The sequence below is a fragment of the Choristoneura fumiferana genome, chromosome 16, assembly GCF_025370935.1.
Source record: "Choristoneura fumiferana chromosome 16, NRCan_CFum_1, whole genome shotgun sequence".
NCBI lineage: Eukaryota > Metazoa > Arthropoda > Insecta > Lepidoptera > Tortricidae > Choristoneura > Choristoneura fumiferana.
In genome coordinates this window covers 1,862,583-1,884,906 of record NC_133487.1, presented here as the reverse complement: position 1 = coordinate 1,884,906, position 22,324 = coordinate 1,862,583, and the positions used below count along the sequence as shown (strand labels likewise).

General features: G+C 36.4%; 6 protein-coding genes across 6 annotated transcripts; 3 read left to right on the top strand and 3 right to left on the bottom strand.

The window, feature by feature from the left end:
* Positions 1-10: 10 nt before the first annotated feature.
* LOC141436342 (SCY1-like protein 2) lies at positions 11-6,652 on the bottom strand. Its single transcript, XM_074099280.1, has 6 exons — positions 6,436-6,652; positions 5,509-6,341; positions 4,466-5,138; positions 4,072-4,291; positions 3,422-3,553; positions 11-2,447 (listed from the first exon to the last, which is right to left on the bottom strand). Exons 1-6 carry the CDS (start codon positions 6,560-6,562, stop codon positions 1,835-1,837), a joined length of 2,598 nt encoding a protein of 865 aa, XP_073955381.1. The 5' UTR covers positions 6,563-6,652; the 3' UTR covers positions 11-1,834.
* Positions 6,653-7,167: 515 nt separating this feature from the next.
* On the top strand, positions 7,168-8,748 carry amrt (TM2 domain-containing protein 2 amaretto). The gene has a single exon (XM_074099052.1). The coding sequence runs from the start codon at positions 7,270-7,272 to the stop codon at positions 7,813-7,815; it is 546 nt and encodes a 181-aa protein (XP_073955153.1). The 5' UTR covers positions 7,168-7,269; the 3' UTR covers positions 7,816-8,748.
* Positions 8,749-10,184: 1,436 nt separating this feature from the next.
* LOC141436430 (small ribosomal subunit protein uS15) lies at positions 10,185-12,521 on the bottom strand. Its single transcript, XM_074099417.1, has 3 exons — positions 12,412-12,521; positions 12,120-12,247; positions 10,185-10,514 (listed from the first exon to the last, which is right to left on the bottom strand). Exons 1-3 carry the CDS (start codon positions 12,432-12,434, stop codon positions 10,210-10,212), a joined length of 456 nt encoding a protein of 151 aa, XP_073955518.1. The 5' UTR covers positions 12,435-12,521; the 3' UTR covers positions 10,185-10,209.
* A 428-nt stretch (positions 12,522-12,949) lies between these two features.
* LOC141436431 (NADH dehydrogenase [ubiquinone] 1 beta subcomplex subunit 4-like) lies at positions 12,950-13,533 on the top strand. Its single transcript, XM_074099418.1, has 2 exons — positions 12,950-13,180; positions 13,267-13,533. Exons 1-2 carry the CDS (start codon positions 13,046-13,048, stop codon positions 13,477-13,479), a joined length of 348 nt encoding a protein of 115 aa, XP_073955519.1. The 5' UTR covers positions 12,950-13,045; the 3' UTR covers positions 13,480-13,533.
* A 106-nt stretch (positions 13,534-13,639) lies between these two features.
* LOC141436432 (uncharacterized) lies at positions 13,640-16,235 on the top strand. Its single transcript, XM_074099419.1, has 2 exons — positions 13,640-13,957; positions 15,671-16,235. Exons 1-2 carry the CDS (start codon positions 13,823-13,825, stop codon positions 15,881-15,883), a joined length of 348 nt encoding a protein of 115 aa, XP_073955520.1. The 5' UTR covers positions 13,640-13,822; the 3' UTR covers positions 15,884-16,235.
* A 1,084-nt stretch (positions 16,236-17,319) lies between these two features.
* LOC141436429 (trafficking protein particle complex subunit 5-like) lies at positions 17,320-21,216 on the bottom strand. The gene is made up of 5 exons (XM_074099416.1): positions 20,923-21,216; positions 20,040-20,166; positions 19,343-19,426; positions 18,817-18,915; positions 17,320-17,508 (listed from the first exon to the last, which is right to left on the bottom strand). The coding sequence occupies exons 1-5, from the start codon at positions 21,072-21,074 to the stop codon at positions 17,410-17,412; spliced, it is 561 nt and encodes a 186-aa protein (XP_073955517.1). The 5' UTR covers positions 21,075-21,216; the 3' UTR covers positions 17,320-17,409.
* Between the last annotated feature and the right edge of the window lie 1,108 nt (positions 21,217-22,324).

Genomic DNA, 22,324 nt, shown 5'->3' with positions numbered 1-22,324 from the left:
ACTATACACTACACACCTTTGGTACACACTCGTTGAGCATGCCAAAATGAGCGCAATAGGCCAACTATTTTTTTTATTTAAATAATAGCTATGGATACATAGCTCGTCAGCCATATAACTTTTTGACATGGCGTAGTGTTGCTTGTCAGTATAAGTTTTTTTTTTATTAATATATCATGTTGAATGTGATCTAAAGTATAATGCGTGAAAGTCAGATGACGAAAAACGTATTATTTTAAAACGTACTCTATTAATTTTACGAATTTTACATACAATCGTGTCAATTTTAAATATTTAATTATATATTTTTCATCTTCTGCGGTAAGTTAATTTTTATAAGACCCATTAATAATTATAATATTACGTATCGCCAAATTTTCGTTTGGAGATTATCGAATTGAATTAAGTATTTACTGTATTTTTTAAAACTTAAATTGTAAGAAAAAACCGTTTACAATTTTTTACGTGTTTTATTAGTTCATAAGAGATCAAATTGTGTCCTTAGCGTAATGGAAATCGGTAAATAAAATAATATTTATTTCGATCCTATTAAATTAATGAATATTAGGTACACACAATTTTATTTTGTGGAGTCCTATAATTATTTAATATAAGTAAGTATAACAATAAAATAACAAAGCCATTCAAACTCTATCAAAATCTAATTAGCATAACACATGAATATTTACAAAAGGTTACTTGAGAGTTCATTTTTTATCAATAAGAACTCTCATACAAAAGGTCAGTTAAACATAATTTTACTACATTAACATTGATATACTCAGAATTCAGATTTATACATATATTTTTTAAGACGAGTGGAGACAATCGCAAATTAGACCCGCGTTTCCACAATAACTTAGACGACCATTGAACACGCATTCAACACATGTCAGTTCGTAAAAAAACTGCCATTTTGAGCATGTGTTTAAGTTCTTTGTGGTAAGGCTAGGCATGTGTAAAAATAAAATTAAGGTGAGTACTTATTATTGTTATAAGTTATAATGTAGATAAAAAATAAATTAATAAATAAATAATATTTTAGTAACCATTGTCTAAATGCTTTATACCCTTTTCGATTATAATTAAATTGGAATAAGTACATAAATTCATAAAATAGATTAAATCTTTAGTTACTTACATGAAACTGGGTGCCATTTTTTATTTTAATAACAATTAAAAATACATATTGCCATAAGCAACTAAATATTGAAGACGGAATGTCAGAACGTATTCCAAAAGTTATATCTACGTATACATACTAAACACAAATAAATGGTTCATGTTCATACACATAAAGTGACATTTGGCTAAAGGAATTTACGCTTGTTTACAGCAGTGACTGTAAGTTTTTAATTATAACTAAAACCTCTCCCATTTATGTGTGTGTACGTCCCTTACAAACTATGCCAGAATGAAAGAGACGCACTGTTAACATCGCTGGCCCCTATTTCATAAAAGTGGCTTGGTAATTCGACATTTACGGGCAATCACCGGGCAATATTTACAAGGATAAGGAAAATAATGAGATTTTTTCCTACAAATAATTTCACAGGTAGGAAAGGTAAAAAAGGAAGGTTTTTTTGTCAGAAAAAGAAAAAAAAATGCTTGTGTCATGAATCGCCACAGACCGTCAGATTTGCCTTGCCTTTATGCATCTTTGGCAAATACGCAAACCACAAGAGCAAAAAAAAACTTGTCAGATTGACGTTTATAAAAATAGGGGCCTGTAGACAGTAGGCCTGTGACTTTTTAGGATTCGCAACATTGAACCTTATTTCCGATGTCCAGAATTCATTTACCTGTGACTAACCAAACCAAGATGGCGCCGTACCTAACTCAGCAAATCCATCATTTCATTATTACTTACCTTCTTAGTGTTGCCATTCTCATTATTATTTGTTGCAGTGGGCAAAAGAGACTCAAATGCCGACCAATCCTGCTTCATAGTTGTTTGGTTATTCTGATTATTTGCCCACTTGTTATTGAAGTTCCCACTAGTGGGCGATGTCCAGCTTGTGCTTGATGGTAAGGCGAGTTGTCCGAAGGGAGAATTTTGATTAAAGCCATAGTTTGGTTGTGATTGAGGAGTTGTGTTTGAGTTATATTGTGGCGTTGTTACGTTATGGTTGTACAGCGGGGTTGTAGTGTTTTGGTTGTATACCGGCGTTGTAGTAGTGTTTTGGTTGTATACCGGCGTTGTAGTAGTGTTTTGGTTGTATAGCGGCGTTGTAGTAGTGTTTTGGTTGTATAGTGATGTATTCTGGTTATATTGCGCCGTGTTGATGTTGTATTGTGGTTTTTGTGTGGTGAGGGCTGAGAGGTTAGACTGGAGGAGGGAGCTGGTGAGGTCTAAGGGGGGGCGGGTTGTTTTTTGCGGGGCCGGGATGGCCGTTGGAGGGGGCTGCCGATTGATCCGCTGCGCAACTTCCTGTTGTTGTGCTAACCTAAAAAAAAATATTTTTTATGTCTCTTGGAAATTAACTTTTGTTATAAAAGCTGTGTCTATCTAGTACAACTTGTGACATATACGAGTATATAACATAACAGGACAGCAGAAGATAAAAGAGTAATGTGACAGACAGTCAAGGCGCTGCCTAAACCACTTGAAATTTGGCAGACATATTCTTAAAGGAACATAGAAGTGCACAATTTTTTTTTATACGTATATCCTCAGAAGCAAAACTGCGGGCACAAGCCAGTAATGACCTAGAAGCTGAAATTTTGCAGGCATTCCCTTTATAATGTTACTAGCGTTTACCCGCGGCTTCGCACGCGTAAATCATTAGATACAGCAGTTGAATTGAAATTCCGGGATTTTATTAAATTCTCGTGGGAATTCCCTAACATTACATCGAGGTTTTCATTGACGTTAAATTAAAACACCCGTGCTTAATTTCATGACTCCCCCAGTTATTTTGTTATTTTATCCTTTATTCCGTGCGGAGAGATATCCGTGGGAATATCGGGATAAAAAAGTATCCTATGTTTTAATCCAGGTTATTAACTAACTTTTTGCCAAATTTCATCCAAATCCGTCCAGCCATTGCAGCGTGAAGAAGTAACAAACATACTCACTCACTCACTCACTCACAAACTTTCAGATTTATAATATTAGTAGGATTAGTAATATTATAAATGCGAAAGTTTGTGAGTGAGTGAGTCAGTGAGTATGTTTGTTACTTCTTCACGCTGACAAGGCTGGACGAATTTAAATGACGTCTCTCCACCAATAAACGTCGTTTCGCGTCGGCCGCGCCGATCGACGTCTTTTTCGCTCTGATTGCGTGGACATAAAGAATTTTTTAATCGGGTTAAGCCGATTCGAGACCCTAACTCTCCAATTAAATGCGTGAGCGGGACGGCTGTACGTTTCAAATTGGCATATAAAGGCCAAAGATGAATTAAACCTGTTACATACCTCTGCTTGTCTTCGATGGTGAGCGCGGCGGCGTCAAGCGGCGGCGGCTCCAAAGACAGCCCCACGAGCGCCAGCTCGGGTGCGGTCTGCGCGGGCGCCACCAACTCGCCGCCCAGCGCGTGCTCCATGCCTCTGCGGACAACCATCAGTTCTCAATGATTCACTGTTAACACATTCGGCCCGGCAACGATATCCACTAAGCTCTTACGCTATGCCTACGCATATCCCACAGCAGTCACTTCTATGCCAGTGACACGTATACGTGTCGCAGACGTAATACACTCCGGTGCCAGTGACATAACGTCTGTGACTTTTTTAGTTCTTTCTGATGACGTCCTTACGACGCCATGTTCTTCTCGGCCATTTTACGTTGTTAGCCAGAGGCCAGAAGACTACCTTCACACAACACACATGAACATGGCCTCGTAAGGACGCCATCAGACGGCTCAAATACAATATCCCTCAGCTACAATAGCCCCGGGTCACCTTAATTGACGATTCCTCTAATTTTTGAAAATTCCCATGGGAATTTAGTAAGATCCCGCAATTTCAATAGAACTGCCAGACCTAATTGTTTTTTTCTTGTGTATCTGAGTCAAGAAACCTCTCTCTCTCAATAGGTTATCAAACTAATAAGAAAAAATTCTTACTTAGACTCATCCTTTATCGAATTCAGCTGCTCTAATTTGGCTCGATGCTCTGTCTCCACCTTCCCAACCATTTGCTTGACGAGGGTGATGAGGGAGTTGAACTGGTTGAGTGTCAGGCCGTTCTCCACGCACAGAGGAATAAGGAACGGCAGCACCTTTGTTGCCATCACCTCTTTTGTGATGCCAAGCTTCTTATGACTTAGTGCTAGCTTGTATATACCTGTAACATAAATGAGGTACATTGTCAGGACTGGATATAGGAGGAATTTTGACGGGTCAGCACATTGTTTTCAGTCTGTTTATCCTGTCGAGATTCTTTTTCTCAGGAACGCGTGGAGGTATTAGGCAGAAATTAATTATCAAATATTCAGGACACTGTAAAACAGTTTCATACCTAAAATCCCCATCAAAACTGCAGGTTCCCGTGAAGGTATCTGTGGCAGGAACGGTATGATCTCATCCAACACCAGCCATTTATCCAAGTGCTCCAGCAATTTACCCAAACAGAGCAAACAATTCACTCTAACCGATATATAGTTTGTGTTCATACACAGCTTCTTTATACGTGGAAGCAATGCGTTTTTCATAGCTGGGTAGTCGATCAATGAAGCGAAGGTTGGCAACACGGAGAGGCAGAGCTCTTGTATTTGTTGAGCATCAGATTCCAATGCTCGGTACAACATTGGAAGAATGTCTGTCTTAACCTCGTCACCGGGTGTTAATTTCAGCAACAACTCCATTTTTTGCATGAAAATGAGCAAAACTTGTATAGGATCTTGGATCATCATGACTGGTTTTAGCACTGGCAGGATATACTTGACAAATTCTTCTTTACTCGAATTCTCAGCGATTAGCAGCACATTTGGTAAGACAAATGGCACCATTGGCGAATTCACAAACTCTTTGGTCAGGCATGGCAGTATACGGTAGATGCAGATACGGTGTGGCATTTTTTGTATAATCTGTGGCAGACCTTTGTAGAACTGAGATTTTTGTAAATTATCCCATTGGAATAAGGAGTCCAGATAGTTCAGGGTTTTTACTCCAACATCTTCAAAATATGGTATCTGAAATGATAATTTTAAATCGCCAAACATTGTTTTTGTGTCTACAACTCATAATGTACAAGGGAAGGGATACATTATATACTAAATGAAGGTCATACAGAACATAACCTTAGAAAATAAGAAAAAACATCTAATTTTGCTGGACATTTTATTGAATCCCAATAAAATGATTTCAACCCTTCAATACATTTATGATTTGGTTGGTCATTAGAGGCAGTCATAATAATAAAACAATGAAAATGAGCTAGTTCATTCATGATATAATCTATAATTTTTCTTATTTACATATTTCAGGATTAATTCAAAAATTCACACTATTTTATAGTGCATACATGTAAAATTAACTAAATTACTTGAGTAGGTTTCTCACCTTTAAGAATTGATGTGGATCTGGCCTCAGTTCTGGAGTAGCATTCAGCATCAACTTGACATATTCTCTCAGCCCCTCGGCCACGCAGGACAACCGAGAGGGAGGCAGATTCCGCAACTCATTAGCAAACTTCTTAAACTTCCCATAATCACTCCCAATATTTCCAAGAGTGCGGTGATTTGGACTCTGTGTTGCATATATCAACATTCCAAGAGAGTAAATATCACTTGCCGGGGAATGTGACGCTGATAGTATGTATTCAGGAGCTAGATAATCTAAAGAGGGCTGCGTTAAGGCATTCATAGCTGGGCAGTATTCATTGAATGGCCAGAAAGGAGCAGAGCCAGTCGTACTCTGGTTGGCGATACAAAAATCAAACCCGAATATCTTCCATGCACCCTGCTGGTTTACTATTATTGACTCCGGCGAAATATTATGATGCAACAGCTTCACATCATTGTGAAGGAATGCCAGCCCTTCCGCTACTTGCATTAGGCCATACTTAATTTCAAGCTCATAGAGTTTGTAATTATTTAAATGGTTCGAGGGTTGCGGCATGTTTTCCATGTTGCCAAGTATATTGGCTAAGCTGGCAAATACAGGTTCTGTAGCAAACGCCAGACTTTCTCTACTTTCCTCAAGACTGTGTTGTACTGTTAGGATCTGAGGGTGCCGCAGCTTAGTGAGCTGAACGATGCCGCGTTTGAGCGTATCCAGCATGATGTCTCTATCCGCCTTCGTAAATTTCTCGAGTTGTTTCTTCTCGAACACAAATATAGACGCTTCCTGCTTGGTCGACTTTTTGTAGCCTTTGTAAATTTTCCATAGTAAACCTGCAAATCGATACAAATGAGATCGTATTGTAAAACCACCCCATAAGGATATACTTATTGAACTTTAACTTGTTAGTATGTATAGCTGAATTACCTGGGCCAGCGCTCGCGATGAATTGCGTAGCTTCAAACTCTCTTGTCACAGGGTTTCCGGGAAGTACTCCGGATAACTGTGACACTGTATTACTGACCGAAGAATAAAATTTATTGAAAACATCCATTTCGTTCCAAAACTTAACTTTTTGGCAATGAGAAAACCAAAATCATTACAAAAAAACACGGCCAGCCAATCCGAGAGCCTGAATGTCAGTATTGTCAATGTGACTGACTGACAAAAATATTTCGTTCGGAAATTAGAAAAAGAATATCTTTGTCATTCGTTTTCGTTATAAGGTTGATGTTATTTAATTTTAATTAATCAAAGTGTTTCTCAGTAAAAATATATTATATTAGATTCTTATAAATAATCTAAACAAAGTTATTTAAGAAATAATAAGACATTTTACAAGATTAATAATATAAAAATATTATTTAACTTAGCTAGTAGATTTATTATTTAGTAGTATTTAGCTCTTAGGTATATGATTGTATTTTCTATAAGTTTATATTCTTAAATAAATTTAGTTCTAAATAACAAGTTTCGTGAACATTATCGATAATGTCAAACTAGGCGTTTTTTTAAACTTTAAAGGAAGAATTTTACAAAAAATATAAAATATTGTGAACAATTTAAATAAATTTACACATCAAAAGACTTACTACTACTTACATAATTCGGACCTTTTGGATGGCATTTTGGTCTTTTCTTAAATAAAAAGTGGTAAAAATACTCTTCATGAATGTCAAACAAACAAGTTGTCAAAACACAACACACATAGCAGGCACGAAACCAACCAAAATTGCATTTATTCGCTAAACCAAAATAAAAATGAATTATCCATTTAAATTAATCGGAGTAATAATTACTCTTATACCTACTACTATTTCCGAGAGCGAGCCCTACTCACAACCGGAGGACTACCGACCGCTGGGTCCACTCGTAAAATGCAGTTTCTTGCCACTAGAATTCTTGGACTGCAAGGAACCCGTGGATCACAAAGGGAACCAGACGGCGAGGGATGCCATGGGCCATGGCTGCGTGAAATATGGAGGTGTGAGATACGATGAAGTGGAGAGAACAAGGGCGCAGTGCAAACCGTTGGACGGTATAGAATGTCATGGTCCCAGAAGCTTCCTTCGCGAAGGATTCCCATGCGTGCGGTATTCGGGGCATTACTTCACTACTACATTGATCTACAGTATATTACTAGGCTTTTTAGGTATGGATAGGTTTTGTTTAGGACAAACAGGCACTGCAGTGGGCAAGTTACTTACGTTAGGTGGTTTAGGCATCTGGTGGATTGTGGATGTGGTGTTATTAATTACTAATAGTTTACATCCAGAAGACGGAAGCAATTGGAACCCATATGTTTAAATTTGAAAGTATCAAAAATATTTTCTTGTATTGATTATTATGAAGGCTGAAACAAGTTTTGTGAATTTATCTTGTTATGTTATGTTAAGAGGATTTTTGTGATGTTATTATAAGATTAAAGTTTATTAGACACTAAGGAAATATAATAATGATAGTAATAAGCTTTTTATTCCATACTTCTTAGTTGAGTGTGAATACTAGACATGTTTTTTCTTCCTTAATCTTTCGTATGCGGGAACAAAAAAAAACAGAATTCTAGTCTCTACTGTTTTAATAAGCACAAATTCTGCTGATTAAAAAAAATACAAAAGTATAGCCTTATATTTGACATGGATCCATGTCTTAATTTCTTGGAGCTCAGTTTGCCTCTTGGCGAAATATACACAATGCTCTTTATATAAGAGAATCAGAGACTAATTGTTTTCCACATCTTTTATTCAATAATTAGGTATTTGAAATTTATTAACTGCAAACAAAATAGTGCCAAAAGCTTAATACTAAAGATGTAAGAAGCAAAGATTGTTTAAAAAAAGTCCCTATGCTGTGAGGCAAACAATTGAATTTTTGCTAATACTGTTGAACTATACTGTACTGACCTGACTGTACTTTTTGATGACCAATGATCATACTTGCATTGTCATGTCATCCAAACTGCATTTCCATGCCAAATTTAAAGTCTGTGCCATTAAACATTGCGTAGTTCAGTCCTGTAGAGACAAACCTGGCTAGTGGCTGGACCACCAGAATATGGTATTTGACTATTTTTTATTTATTATAGAAATCAAAGCTTGTCATTATCTGTTATTAAAAGGAAATACAATATTTAAGCTACCTTTACTATGATAGTTATAAAAGTTTTTGAAATTCAAGAATGAACAGAGAAAGGTTAATGTGCATGAGTTGTCACACACAAGTAGCATCATACCCGCTGCATAGAGAAAGTATTAAAAATGTTTAGAAAATTAAAGTTTTTTAGAAAGGTATATTTTTCAATAAATAACTATAATTTTTTTTTCTTTTGTCTACATTAGCTGCATGTCTATATCCCACTAATATTATAAATGTGAGTTTGTAAGTCTGTTTGTTTCTTTGTTACTTTATCTTATCACGTCTAAACTGCTGAATCGATTTAGACGAAATTCAGTATACAGATAGTTTTAGCCCTGGGGAAGGACATAGGATAGTTTTTATCCTGGACAATTGCATAGTTCCCGCGGGATCCGCATGCATTATAATATCGTCGATGACAGCAATGCCGCGTAATCAACAATGGCTAATGCTGTCATCAGACTAGAGATGGACTAGAGCCAAATTTTTACAGGACTGTTAAAGTTTAATGTCTTTGTCATATACCAGCTATCTCAAATTCACTACTTTGTGTAGGTTGCGCAGCATTAGACATTGTTAGACGGCATTGCAGTATCATCAATGATATAATAGGATATGATAAAACCAGGAGATATCAAATACTATATAATATATAAAAAATGAATATTGTTACCAGATTTACATCTACGCTCCTGAGCCCTCACATACTTTATAAAGGAAAAAATATACCTTGTTGCAGTCCTGGATTTATAAATAGGCCGTATAGGCCGCGGCCTAGGGGCGGCAGATTTCAAAAAAATATTATTTTTGAAAGTTACATAGGGCGGCGGATATAAAGTGGCATACACTCATAAAAAACATAAATCCGCCACTGCCTTGTTGAGTTTCTTGCCAGATTCTTCTCAACAGAGGTTTTTCCGAACCGGTTGTAGATTTTTTTCGACATTCATAAGTGCTAGTTATAGCGTAAATTGAATAAAGATATTTTGACTTGACTTGACCAATTAACACTAAAAATAACATCGGAATGTACTTTATAAAGTACAAATTGTTCATTGAATAAAGAACTCTAAGAATTTTTTAATATCCAAAATAACAAAGCAGGCACCCACGTCTAGGTCTTAAGTCTAAGTTTGTTAAAAAAGGTTAGATCAGTTAAGAATACGGTATTGACTATTTTGTATGTTTCATAAATTAAAACTTCATAATGCCTGTTATCGAATAGAAAAACAATTTTTAAGCTACCTTTACAAATAACAAAGTTATAAAGGTTTGAAATTCAAGATTAGGCAGAGAAAGACATACTGCATGTGACGTCACACGCCAGTACCGCCATACTTGCTGCATAGAGAAAAGCGTTTGAGAAAGAGACAGGTATATAGATTTTTCAAAAAATCACTATAAATCCAATTTTCAACCGATTTAAATTTTCTTTGCTCTTATATCTATATTCATAATAATCTTAAGATATGGCAAAATCAGGAGTCAAATACCGTATTGATTTGCGAATTTCCAGAACAAACGTAAATAAAATCACAATATGTGTTTTACAAAGTTTATTTAAACTTAAGCCACCAGGGCTGACGCGGTGCTAGACTCGTACTTCCAGTTGGGTGGGAGCACGCTCTTGGTCTTATAGTAACGGGCTAGCCTGTGAATCCTGGACTCAACCAGAATCAGTCTGAATTTGCTGTCCTTGTCTTTCCTGTTGCGCTCCAAGTGCTTCCTCATGGCAACAGCTTTCTTGATCAGGTAGTACAGGTCCTCGGGTAGATCGGGAGCCAGACCCATGGCTTTCATGATGCGGAGGATCTTCTTGCCGGTGACAAATCGCACCTGTGCCACTCCATGTGAATCCCTGAGTTTGACACCTGGAAGATCAAAAGGGTTTCTGTTAGTTAATTTGTTGTTAGAATACCCCAATCAGATTGTTTTTTAAACCTTTTCAATGCCAGATAACATCAAACTAAAAATACAACTTTAGCCATTGCACTCATTTTACATTTAATCTGTATTTACTGAGGGATATGTCCTCCTTTAGATGATATTATTATTATGCAAGCAACTGATAGGTGCCTGTATCTAGCTGTTCCTTAGTCAAGTATTCTTTGTATTGTTAATGTGTTGGTCCAGCCGGTTCTTAAATTGGTTCACATTCAGTGCTGAGACTACATAGGTTGTTGGTGGTTGTTTGGATGGAATTGAAAGATACTGCTTGAAATACAGTAAGAAAAAAAAATCTGACATCCATTATACATAGTGCCATCCACGAAGACGTGTGATTATGACAAAATTAGACATTAATGTCATTGTAATAAGAACCATGGCATGCGTCATCCATCATGAATGACTACCTATACATTCCATTGTGAATATCAAGATTTTTAAAGGATTAGTAAAGTTTTGATATTATTTCTAAGTAATCATGTGGTACAAGCACAAGACCAGTCTGAGTGCAATTTTTTGTTATTATCAATCGATAATCATCCATCTGTTATTATCACGATAATTATCATGACCATTATCATTGATAATTATCCTTTTGAACCCTGATATCCCCTTTATCCCTGGCACCTCTGTTTTATTTAAAGAATCTAATTGGCAACTGAGTTTTTGGTGGCATTTCTATTTTCCGTAAGAATAGCAACATGTTTAGATTTTAAATAAAGTAATGCCGCCTCCTTCCTCCTTCCTTCCTACAAATTTTAACACCAATATGTGTTAATTCTAACACATTGATTGACATGATAAGTTTGAACTAAGTAAAGTAAATATTAAACAATGTAGCGCATTGCTAGCGTCTGACATACCCAGCTTGGTAAAAACAAAAACTTGCCATTATATTGACAACTGTATATCCATATCAGAGGCTGCATTGCCTTACTTTTCTGAAGATCGCAATCAAATGACAGATTTTGCACATAAAAACTGTCATTTGATTGCGATCGTGAGCGTAACAAACGTTAGGCAATACGGCCTCAGATTTGGTTACATTAAGGGGTACATTTTTATTTCACATATCCAATACATTGCCAAACAAGCCACTGTGGTATGAGAACATACAAGCAATAGCCTATACATATTAATAATTTAATAAAGGGCGCTAATTAATCGTGAAATCTAAAAACCATATTACACAACACAAAATGTATTTTTTACACTTGTTCACTCTAACCTGGCACTATAGAGGTTTTATTTGAGATGCGTTTGCTTAGTTCAAGGTCTATTAAATTTTGAAAATATTGGCTACGGCAAGTTTAATTTACGAACTTCTTCTTCTATTCAGGTTATTGCTCACTATCTGATGTGAAGTTTGATAGCCACACATCGAAGCATCAAATCAAAATTACGACGTGTTAATCGCGTGTGAAATATTATGAGTTACTTTATTGCATAAGACGGCTAAAGAGTGCATTGAACAGATTGGATATGGTCTTTTTATCTTTAAAATAATAACCAGAGCAAGATTGACTTACCGATTTGAGAGGGGGTGAGACCCTTCTTGCCAAGTTTAAAGATCTGTTCTTTAACATCATCAGCGGTTAATTTCAACCACGTAGGGACACTGCGACGGTACGGCAGTGCCGATTGGGAAATACCCTTACTGAAACAGAAAATACACTCGTTATCCAAGCCATGTGGTGAGGCACGAAATTTCTTGAAGGTTATGTTGCTGTCACAAAACCACTTTTACAAGTCCAAAAGCTGAAAACCAACTATCATTCAATAGAACGGTTTAGACACAATTTAATTTAACATAAAAATTACCCAGGTGCGTGCATACGACCCATGGTTGCGGCTTTTTCACAAACTCGCCGAACTGACAACGACAACAAGGGAAATCAAAAAGATGGTGGCCGGAAGAGGATACTTTTTTAAATTTTTCTTTCGGTGTCTTTGGATTGGTAGAGTCGAACTAAATCCGGTTTAGGCAGTGCGTTCAAGTAGACTTTGTCAAGTCGACGAGAAATAAAATAATTTTAATTTTTACAATTTAAATATAAAAAGGCGAATAAAACAGTTGAATAATCAATTAAATTTTGTTCATACGAAATTTATGCAATTGACCAATTTTTGTTGTTGCGATGTGTTAAGAGCTTGATTTGTATTGAAATCCATCTGTTAATTAGTCACCAACAAGTAGGAACGAGCTATTCATCTATTCCTGACATATTTTCCAAAAAAAAGCATGCCCAATTAATTTATTTTGAACTTGATTGGACTTTTCAGGGGTAATCTTTGGGTTTTGGAAATAGTAAATAAAGTAAATAAAAAATGCTTGTTGTCAATGTCAAAATTGTGACACTGTCTGTCACTGTCACACTCACACTGTCAAATCGAACGAAACGCAGCGAGAAGACCAAAATCCACTTCAGCCAGTGTTCCAAACACTTCTTCTAAAATGGCCAATTATGGCATCTCGGAGAATGAGTTAAACCTCGTTAAACAGCAGGCCGCTCGGCGCGCCGCGCTGAGAAAAGAATTCTTGATGCAAAGGACTAATCCTTTCAAACATGCATCGGAAGCGGGTTATGTGGTATGTTTATTACGTAATTTTGTTATTAATCTTATATTTAACGTTTTAAAGAAATGTTAACTAGTTTATAACTCGCTCTTTTCCAGTTCGACCCAGCCATACAGAATTTCATGTCAATGAAAGTTACGTCGTACGACCATTTTAGACCTAATCGCAGGAACAGTATATTTGGAATCTGTGCCATCGTTATCCCGATGCTTTCTTACGGCTATTTGGTATGGAATGAACGCAACACTCGCGAACAGAAGATCAGGAGCGGGGAACTCGTCTACAGAGACAGGATGTTCAAGTTCGCGTAAATGTGCATCAAATGTAAATTAAATAGCAAATATAGTCTATAATCATGGTGTTTACATCTTTAATTTTATTATGAAGTCATTCTAAGGTGACTAAATGTTAGATCTAAGCATGGAATATGAATCCAAAAGTTAACAGTTCCAGTGTAAAGTAATTTAGTTATTCTATTGTTTTTTTTCTTATTTATCCTATTTGTCAAGAAAATTTTGGTAAAGAAATACTGACTGGTAATGTTTTTTTTTCTTCATGTCAACCATCTGTCCAATTCAGTATCTTGGTAGTTCTAGACTATTTCAGTTTCTAAATAATAATAAATAATACATTAGTAAAAGTAAATAAATTGCAATGGCCGATTATGGGTTTTCTGATATAGAATGTAAAATTATAACAGAGCAAATAAAACGGAGAAAGGCAATGAGGGAAGAGTTTTTGAAGCAAAGAACTAACCCTTATAAACATGCATCTGAAGCTGGCTATGTTGTAAGTATACTACTTTATTAGTGCTGGCACACAAATTACTGAAATTAATTGAAAAAACACAACATCCACTACTAAGCCCTGTGGGTGGCATGAAGTGATAGTAGGCAGCACTGGTGCTGGCTAGTGCCTGCAGGTGTGGCTGACAGCTGTCATCCTGAGAATGGACCCAATGCGGCACTTCTAGTACCAGTTGTAGTACAGATCTGTTTACTCACTAAGGCGCGCCCCTCCAAATTTTATAAACTAAAAATATAACTTACTTGTTTGTTATTCACTAGTTTCTGAAGATGGATGCATATATATTTTTTTACTTGGCATCTCGGCCTCTGTTAAAATGAAGACCAATATTTAATTACCTATTATTTAAGTATGGTTCAAAGTAATAAAATCTATACTTTATTTGTAAGTCTGTAATACTAAGGTTTTACATAAGTAAGGCTCCCAGTCTCCTCATGACAATTTTCACTTCATTATTTAATTGAAAGAATTCATGAATTATTATATTATACTCACCTAAAAGCAATTGTTTTTGGGACATGCAATCAACGGCGGATCCAGGGGAGGGTCACGGGGGTCATGACCCCTGGGCTGGGTTCAGGACCTAGGTGGACCACTAATTAAAACTGAAAAAATGTTTTTATAAATTTTTGTCACAATACAGATACCTTCAGTATTTAATTTATTTAATGTAATAATACTTCTATATCTATTATTATCAAAGTTAAATTAAAACTTCTTTTGACTTGACCACGACTATGTGACCCCCCACAGCACCATTTTTGCTATAGTTACTCCATAGTAGCAACTTAAGGGACTACAATGGGATACACAAAAAAAGGCTTTTCTATGGTCAGAATAAAAATCCTTTTTTACAAAAAAGAAGACCTCCAGACCAATAAACTTAACAACAATCCGGCGACGCGGGACCTGAACTTGGCTTTGATAATATTTTGCGAGACCCTATGTTGGTGTATCAAATTTTTAAATTAAAAAAAATACGAGGTTATCGACCGGCGGTCGCCAACGCCTATGCCGTCACTGGGTTTCTATATTAAGCGTAGAAGCGGATTTAAGCATGATCGCATGAGTAAGGACAAATTTCGTTTTGCTAAATTCTACTACAACTAAAAGACACCAGGGTGAAGCCATGTCTGCTAAAAAAAGGCTAAAAATAGGCAAGTGCCCTAAAAAATTGTTTCCACTGTTGCTAAATTCCTCGCAAACTAAGTGAAAAGCAGAGTGTAAAATTAAGATTGGTTTTTTGGAATCTTTTTTATTTCAATTCCAAATTTTTACTTTTACGGTCATCCCGTAAAACCTAAATTGAAAATACAAACTGAAATATAGATGCACAGAAAAACCAGAAAAATAAGACCATCACTGGGAATCGAACCCAGGTCCTCGGTCAAAACTGGTGGACCATCAGTGGTGTAGCGGTATAGCACGCGGTACGGAATACCGAGGACCTGGGTTCGATTCCCAGTGATGGTCTTATTTTTCTGGTTTTTCTGTGCATCTATATCTCAGTTTGTGTTTTCAATTCAGAGTGTAAAACTCAAGCATTAAACCCATTTTCCCCTCGACGTATCGGCTCTAGGGGCTATATGAACGTCTTGGGTAAAATGGCTTGTTGTATGCTCAATCTACTATTTTTTTACCCATAAAACTATCCAATTGTACGCAAACTTTAGCAAATCCTTAAACTCTTTACAGTTCGATGGCGGCATCCAGCGCTTTATGTCCTTGAAGTGTTGCCAGTTTGACAATTTCCAAGCAACTTCTCGGTCAGCCATGATGGGGCTCTTTATGGTAGTCATCCCAATGTTTCTCTATGGCACCTTAGTCTACAACGAGCGTGCCCAGTTCGAAAGGGATTGCCGCTGCGGGAAGATCAAGTACAGGGATAGAATCAACAAGTTTGCATAGTGACATTTATTTATTAATTAAATTATTACAATGTTAAGATTTATTGATTGATTGATAAATTTACATGCAGCAAATTAGAAATAACCTAGACAAATATCATAGACAAGTAAATTGCAGTCACGCGACTGAGGCGCTTGATGATGTTTGAAAAAGTTGATGGCCTCATAGACAAACCTTGTATGTCAGAACATAGAATGAACCAGACGTATCGTTACATCTCCCCGTGTGCTGCAACAAATGTGTCAGGAATGCAAGTGAGAAAAATATGAGTTACCCTCCATTTGAGTCTATACCAGTGGCATGACCTTGTAACAACTCGATTCACACTAGTTAACCTATTATTTTTGCCACACTAGAAAACTGTTTACGAGACGACAGCGTTTAGTGCTTGGTGTTGCGTCCAAAGACCCTATACCCTTATCCCTAGCGCTTAAGTGGGTGAATGGTAAAAGCACGCGTCACGGATTAACTAAAATCCATTTTTTTTTCGCTCGCCCCTCTAAACGGGAATTTTCATGCTACGCCACTGGTAACCCTGATCTCAGTTATTGAAAATTGCATCAAGGATGCGCACATTTTAAATTGGAGATGTATTGCAGCTGGGGGAAACAATAATGTACAACTCGGAATGTACGCGCAATAATGTACGACGCGCGTGCGTTAACAAGTCGTACACACATTAGCTACACCCGCAGCTAGATTGATTGTCAAATCATGATTATTACGCACTTTGAGAGTAATATTATTGCACGGTTTCTGGTTTATTCTATGGTCATCACATTATATTATAGTTTGTTCTTCGTGAGTTGATAAAAAAATATAAATGAAATTTACCAATACAAACACTAATTTATGCAATTATTAACTTTATGAAACAGAACACACGCGAACAACCAAACGAAACACCATCAAGTGCATTGCAGAACGGAATGGCAATATGGTCGCCGTATCCGCTCGTCCGCTGCGTTTAACAACAACTGTGTGCCTCGTACCACGAAACTCAGTATGTCCGGTGGTAAGCGACGCCCGCCATACAGTTTGCGATTTGCGATAGTTAAGCGACAGTTGCTATTCAGAGGATTATCTATGACTAATTTATTATATTTAGGGGCTGTTTCACCGTCCATTGATTAGCGTTAACCGACGGTTAAATGTGATGCCGTCTCCGTCTATTCGAACAAAACAAATAGAGACGGCATCACACCTAACCGCCAGTTAACACTAATCAATGGATGGTGAAACAGCCCCTTAATGTTATGACTGAATTGATATGGACCTTCGCAAAGTAACGCCTGATTCTATAAATTATTTATAATATTTATCAACTCTCAAAAAACTTACTTTATATTTCGTCTATCCATGTCATGTTAACCTATAAATTTGTGGTTATAATTTAAAACTAAGCAAGCCTAGAATTCAGAAGAACACTACAGACATCGTCTCAAAATATGCTAATTAGCAAACAATATACCAAACAAATTCAGTTCTTTTTTTATAACTATTTAACAACATATTGAGTATATTATTTATCGATCATCCAAAGACTTGTCTCTGGTTATGACAGAGTCCTCGAACTTCACCATGTAGGTTGTTCCCTTGTGCCAGTGAGCTGTCACTTTTGCTGGCTGAAAAGAAAAATAATGATTAAGTTAAAGTTTTGATTCGATTTGTAGCATTCGAAGATGGCAGATGTAGACATTATCTAATTTTGCTATTTCTGTTTCTTTAGCTAGTTGAAGTATAATCTTGATAGTGTTTTATGCGGCGATTAACCTTAACAGTGAACAGTGATGACAAAATTCTATATCGCTCTTGTGTCTAACATTTTTTAATGCACAAGTGGTCTCCACGTGGTTTCTCGAATTTTACTATCAAGTTGCAAAAACTACAATCACCGTACAACGTCCCTTTCAAAGAGAGTTTACCTTGACACTGGCGAAATTGTCCTATTAATTAGGACAGAAAAGCCATATTTTAAAAGAGAAGAAGAAGAAGAAGTTGAAGTTTAATTTATCTTCTTCTTCATCGTCGTTTCACTCTTGATTGAATTGACAGAGTGGTTGTGGTCAACATTTTCTAGGTGCTGGTAGCAAGCTTAAAAATACGCCTCCCTGACAGCCGCCTTCCTTATGATAAATAATAATAAAATAAAATAATAATAATTTATATAAAGCTAAAAAACAATAAAATAAATCATAAAATTGATTATTACAAGCTTTTAGTTTCACCTGTCCTGTTGTCTGTCTGTCTGTAATCAAATCTTGCAAGTTAAATTCGACCAACTTCCAGTATTTGGATTGACTTGAAATTTGGTATACTTATGTAAATTGCGTGACTATGACAATACAATAATCTGGTAGTGACATCCTGGTAGTCCGGCCAGGATCGTCTCCACAGGACGGAACTCTTCAACGGTTAATGGCATTGACTTGAAATTTGGTATGCAGTTTGGGTGACAATACAAGTACAGTTAACAAAAAGTACAGTCAGCAAAAAAAAAGCTTGTATTAAAATTAATTTGTTACCAAAAGCTTATTTTAAAGTATAAAAGCTATATACTATATAGTAGTAAACAATTGTTTCCACTGTTACTATTTAATGTTGAACATGAAACTACCGTTAGACTCACTCATATCCTCATATTAAATATCGAGCTAAACTCGGTTTAAGACGTCCTCGCAGTTGAAGTGAAAAGCAGTGTGTAAACATCGAGCATTAAACCCATTTTCCCCTCAATGTGTCTATCCAACCTTGCTGTACCGGCTCGGGTGGCTATATGAATGTCTTGAGTAAAATGGCTTTTTTTATGCTCTTGTTGAACAATTTACTATTTTGACATTAGTGCTTGTTATAGCCTAATTTTTATTTTACTTTGACTTGACTTTCTCAGGGTAAATTCCTAAAAGTAAGAATTTGATAGATTATTGACTTACAAATCCACTCTTAGTGAGCACAGCTTCTATGATGCCGGCATTAAAGGTGGCGCAGTTGAGAGAACCCTTGTCCTTTGGTACACTGATGAACTTGTTTACCTGTGCAATGAACAACATAATAAATTTAATATCTCCATCGAAAAACAAACATAAAAGGGAAAGGCAAGTATGGTGGTGATAGTTGAGTTTCTGTGATTTGTGTGTGGAGGTGAAAAGACGTAGTTAACGCAAAGAGTGTTCAAGTATCACGTAGTAACGCAATTTAGGGGGAGGGTCTCATAAAACGTTACGGAGCGATACAATGGCGGAAGGGGGGTTTGAACAGCGCATTATGTCACAGTTTATTAAATAAAAACGTCTATACTACATCATTATAATGTTCTCAAAAGTGGAAGATTTGTATCATCAGTTCTTGGCATATAAATGCTCTCATGCTGACTGATCAGATCAAAAATGTGCAAAAAATCCTAAGTCTCAATTGTGGGGGCACGCAGAGGCTCAACAGCAGTATAACTTGGGTACTTACTAAAGCATCCTTTTCAATGATGTAGTAGGTTCTTTCATCATCATTGGCATGCTCCAGCTTGTCTGCTTCTTTTCCAAACAACACCTGCAACATGAATGGTGATGCTGATAGAAATTAAATGAAATAGATTATTTTGCTTTAGACAAGTTAATATTGATGTTATAAATAGTTGACTAATTAGCGGTGATATGTTAGACAGATACACAGGCATGCAGACAAGTTATTTTCTGAAATAAAGTGTTTTTTTAGCTAAAGTAGATAATAATAAATACATTAACAATTTTTAAACCATAAATACTGCTCATGAAATTGTAAAATAAAAATAAATTATAAAAGAGAAAAACTTGAGATTAATATTAATTTTGGTGGAACATACTTATTATTTATTTTAGTATTCTTTAGTTGAATAAAATGCTTTATTCTTAAGCCATAGAAATAATTTTAAACCTAATTATTAGCATTATTAGCTTAGCTTATTTTAAAAAGTAAACAAATCACTCGTGACCCACTTCAGGCTTACTGTTTAGAGAATTTATTTTCTCTAATTGCATTAGTTTTCTCTGAATATCACAAACTGTCATTAAATGTAACCTTTCATTGAACTTTACTTGCAGTAATCCAAGCCCTCAAATGCGATGGCCTTCAATAAAAAGGAGGCAAAAATATTGGTATTAAAAAAAGAAGGAGTTATTGTTACCTTCCACAGTGTGGACTTGACAAAAAGCAGCATATTTAGCAGTTTTATTTCCCGTTTACTGTTCCTCTCCCTCACGAAATAGAGGTCCAGCAACCGGGCACCAACATCCTGGCCCATTTCTGATAGCCTGTAACAAGAATTATATTGATGAGCATAAAGGAGCGGCCACACCGCTGCTTAAAAAAAAACCGTGGCGGTACGGAATCGCAGTGACGCATCGTATGCGCACCATTTTTATCGCATGCTCTTCACACTGCTGCTTAAAATACGGAATCGCAGTGACGTGCCGTAAACGTCACGACTTTACCGAACTAAATTAGTTCCAATTCTTTCAAAATTTTGTTTGTTGCCGTTTGTGTATGTTAAGCAGCAGTGTGGAAAGCATGCAAAAAAAAACGGTGCACATACAATGCATCACTGTGATTCCGTACTGTCACCGTTTTTTAAGCAGCGGTATGGCCACTCCAGAATTCAGTAGTGGGTAAATATAAATAAAAACAGAAAGAAGTACACAACAGGTGATCATATAGCAATCAATCATGCTCTCATTGTACAAATTGCAAATTAAAGAACGTGGAGTCTGTCTACGAAGTTTGTACAGTCAACATCATAAATAAGTGATCATTTCTGTACCTTGTCGCTTTCAGTCGTTACACAATTTCATATGGCTTATCAAACATGACGTTAAAGTGACAAGGTACAAAAATGATCACTTATTTATGACGTTGCCTGTACTAAAGTAGGCGTATGGACTTAAAATCATAAAGTTGGTCCTGAAATGGACAAGAAGTAGGGACTTGTTGTTCTGACAAATGAAAGTGAGATTTAGTGAGTAGTATAGTCTTACAATGGATAGAATGCGTATAATATGTGAAGAACTTACTTATTTTGAAGCTCATTTATGGAATGTGATCGGTTTTGGCAATATTGTACTATTTCAGAGAATAAAAGCGCGTATAGGGCTAAAGAGACTTCGCCTTTTCCTTTGCTAAGAGGCTTATCTAGTATCGATGTTTTGGAACGACTAGAAGACATGATAATTGAATATTTTTGTTTTAATTTATTTCTTCTAGCTGAATTATTATCTTAAACCTATTTAAGAACAAAAATATTTTTCGAATCCACAATACAATACACCCCTAACAGCCAAAGCCACAACTCGCTAAATTTGTTGACTGACATGACAGATGACAGTGAAAGACGCTGTCAAATAGTTTCTTTTTTAGGTGGAAAAGTGCTAAGGCTAATGAATTATACTGACATTGATTGGTACTTACTTAAGCATTAAAGGCCGACATTCTGGCGAATATTCTGGTGATTTAATCACAATAATAACTAAAAACCACGAACAAGATACAAACAGCGACAACACGGCGAAGTGTAAAAAGTAGTCTTGCAAGATAACCGCGTTAGTACCGTTTTATTTAAGATCTTTGTCGCACAGTGGTGCTAATGTAGCCCAGTTAATTAATTTACCCACCGTTAAAGGTAAAATAGCGATTTCTGGCAACATTGCAGATCGTCCCAAAAACAATTCAAGACTTGAACCAAAGAGGAAGGAGAGACAAAAACTGAACTAAAAGAATTAATTTCTTTGCTCACCCGCGACCTTATGAAAGTAGCTAAGTTTATGCAAGATATGCGTGTTCATGCAGTTCCTCTACCTCCACACTATAAGAACACACACAAATCTCACAAACCCATCTATCACCACCACCACACTACACTGACGCGTTTCGAACTCAACCAGAGCTCATCTTCAGAGTGACACAACCGTACACCATGCTACCAGTTGTTAGACTTCGAATTTCGTAGAGCCCCGCAGACGTGCGAGTGCGAAGCTGCGGGCAAACTCCAGTTAGTTTATATGAACTTGGCTTTACACGCTACCGCGTGCCATTGCAAGAGTACATAATATTATGCATGATATTGATTTCTCTTTTCAATGTCCATTGCCAAGTATAACCAGACCTATTTGCTTTAGGTTGTCAGAATTGTTACTTTGAGACTTAGGTATAAATTAAAACATAATCATGTATTCGTGATTGTACCTACTCTAAAGCCGAGTTTAGACTTGCAAGAAAAATCGTGCAAGTTGCATTACATTGCAGCGCTCGATTGACCACTAGAACTCGCTGGCTTTACGGCCTCGCATTGTAATGCAACTTGCACGATTTTTCTTGCAAGTGTAAGCTCGGCTTTAGAGTAGGTACAATCACGAATACATGATTATGTTTTAATTTAAAACGCCAAGGTGAACATGTATTTATTTAGCTTTGCCATGA